This window comes from Phalaenopsis equestris, unplaced genomic scaffold, assembly GCF_001263595.1.
Source record: "Phalaenopsis equestris unplaced genomic scaffold, ASM126359v1 Scaffold190784, whole genome shotgun sequence".
In the NCBI taxonomy this organism is placed as follows: domain Eukaryota; kingdom Viridiplantae; phylum Streptophyta; class Magnoliopsida; order Asparagales; family Orchidaceae; genus Phalaenopsis; species Phalaenopsis equestris.
In genome coordinates this window covers 1-854 of record NW_018210733.1, presented here as the reverse complement: position 1 = coordinate 854, position 854 = coordinate 1, and the positions used below count along the sequence as shown (strand labels likewise).

General features: G+C 38.8%; 1 protein-coding gene across 1 annotated transcript; it reads left to right on the top strand.

The window, feature by feature from the left end:
- Positions 1–297: 297 nt before the first annotated feature.
- LOC110034587 (subtilisin-like protease SBT2.6) lies at positions 298–847 on the top strand (the record flags this gene model as incomplete). Its single annotated transcript, XM_020738837.1, has 1 exon — positions 298–847. A coding segment is annotated over one exon (426 nt), but the record flags the coding sequence as incomplete, so codon positions are not given.
- Between the last annotated feature and the right edge of the window lie 7 nt (positions 848–854).

Here is an 854-nt window from a genome sequence, read left to right as displayed (position 1 = left end):
TATTAATGTCAAAAATTCTAAATGTTGGTTAATTCCTCGTACTAATCCTTTTCTTTTATACCTGTTGGTCCACTTAGTTGCTTGTATATATTAAAATAAAGTTTAAGAAAATGATTTTATGCTCTCCTATGAAAATTCCATCATTGCAATACATTCAAGTAGTTTTCTGAATTTAGAAGCCATGGTCATTTCTAATTACACCTTACCATGTAATAAAATCTAGGAAGTTAATGGTTTTCTGGATCAAATCCAAGTTACATTGAATTGAGATTCTTTGTGAATGTCTTGATTCTGTAACATCATTTATCTTTATCAGCATATTTGGACTACATAAACTTCCTGTGCTCAATACCGGGTGTGGATCCACAAGAGGTCTCAAACATCACAAGCTCACAATGCAATGCCACTCATGGCAAACCCTCTGATCTCAACACCCCATCCATCACAATTTCTCATTTAGTGGGAACCCAGACTGTCAAGCGCACAGTTACCAACGTGGCTGAGACCGAGACCTATGTCATCTCCACCAGAATGTCACCAGAGATTGCCCTTGATGCCAATCCTCCTGCCATGACGGTCCTTGCCGGCTCGTCCAAGGCGATTTGGGTGAGCCTAACGGTGCGTTCTGTGACAGGTAGATACAGCTTTGGTGAGGTACTTCTGAAAGGTGACAAAGGGCACTTTGTAAGGATTCCCGTGGTTGCCATGGGCTTCAGTAGCTGAATGAATGCTGCGCTTCTCTATGTTTTTCTTCTTATAGGAATGTATTATTCTTTGTAGTTTTGTAAAATAAGACGTGCATCTAGAAAGGCTTTGTTTTGTAAATTAGCTATAAAAGTTTTAAAAATGATTGT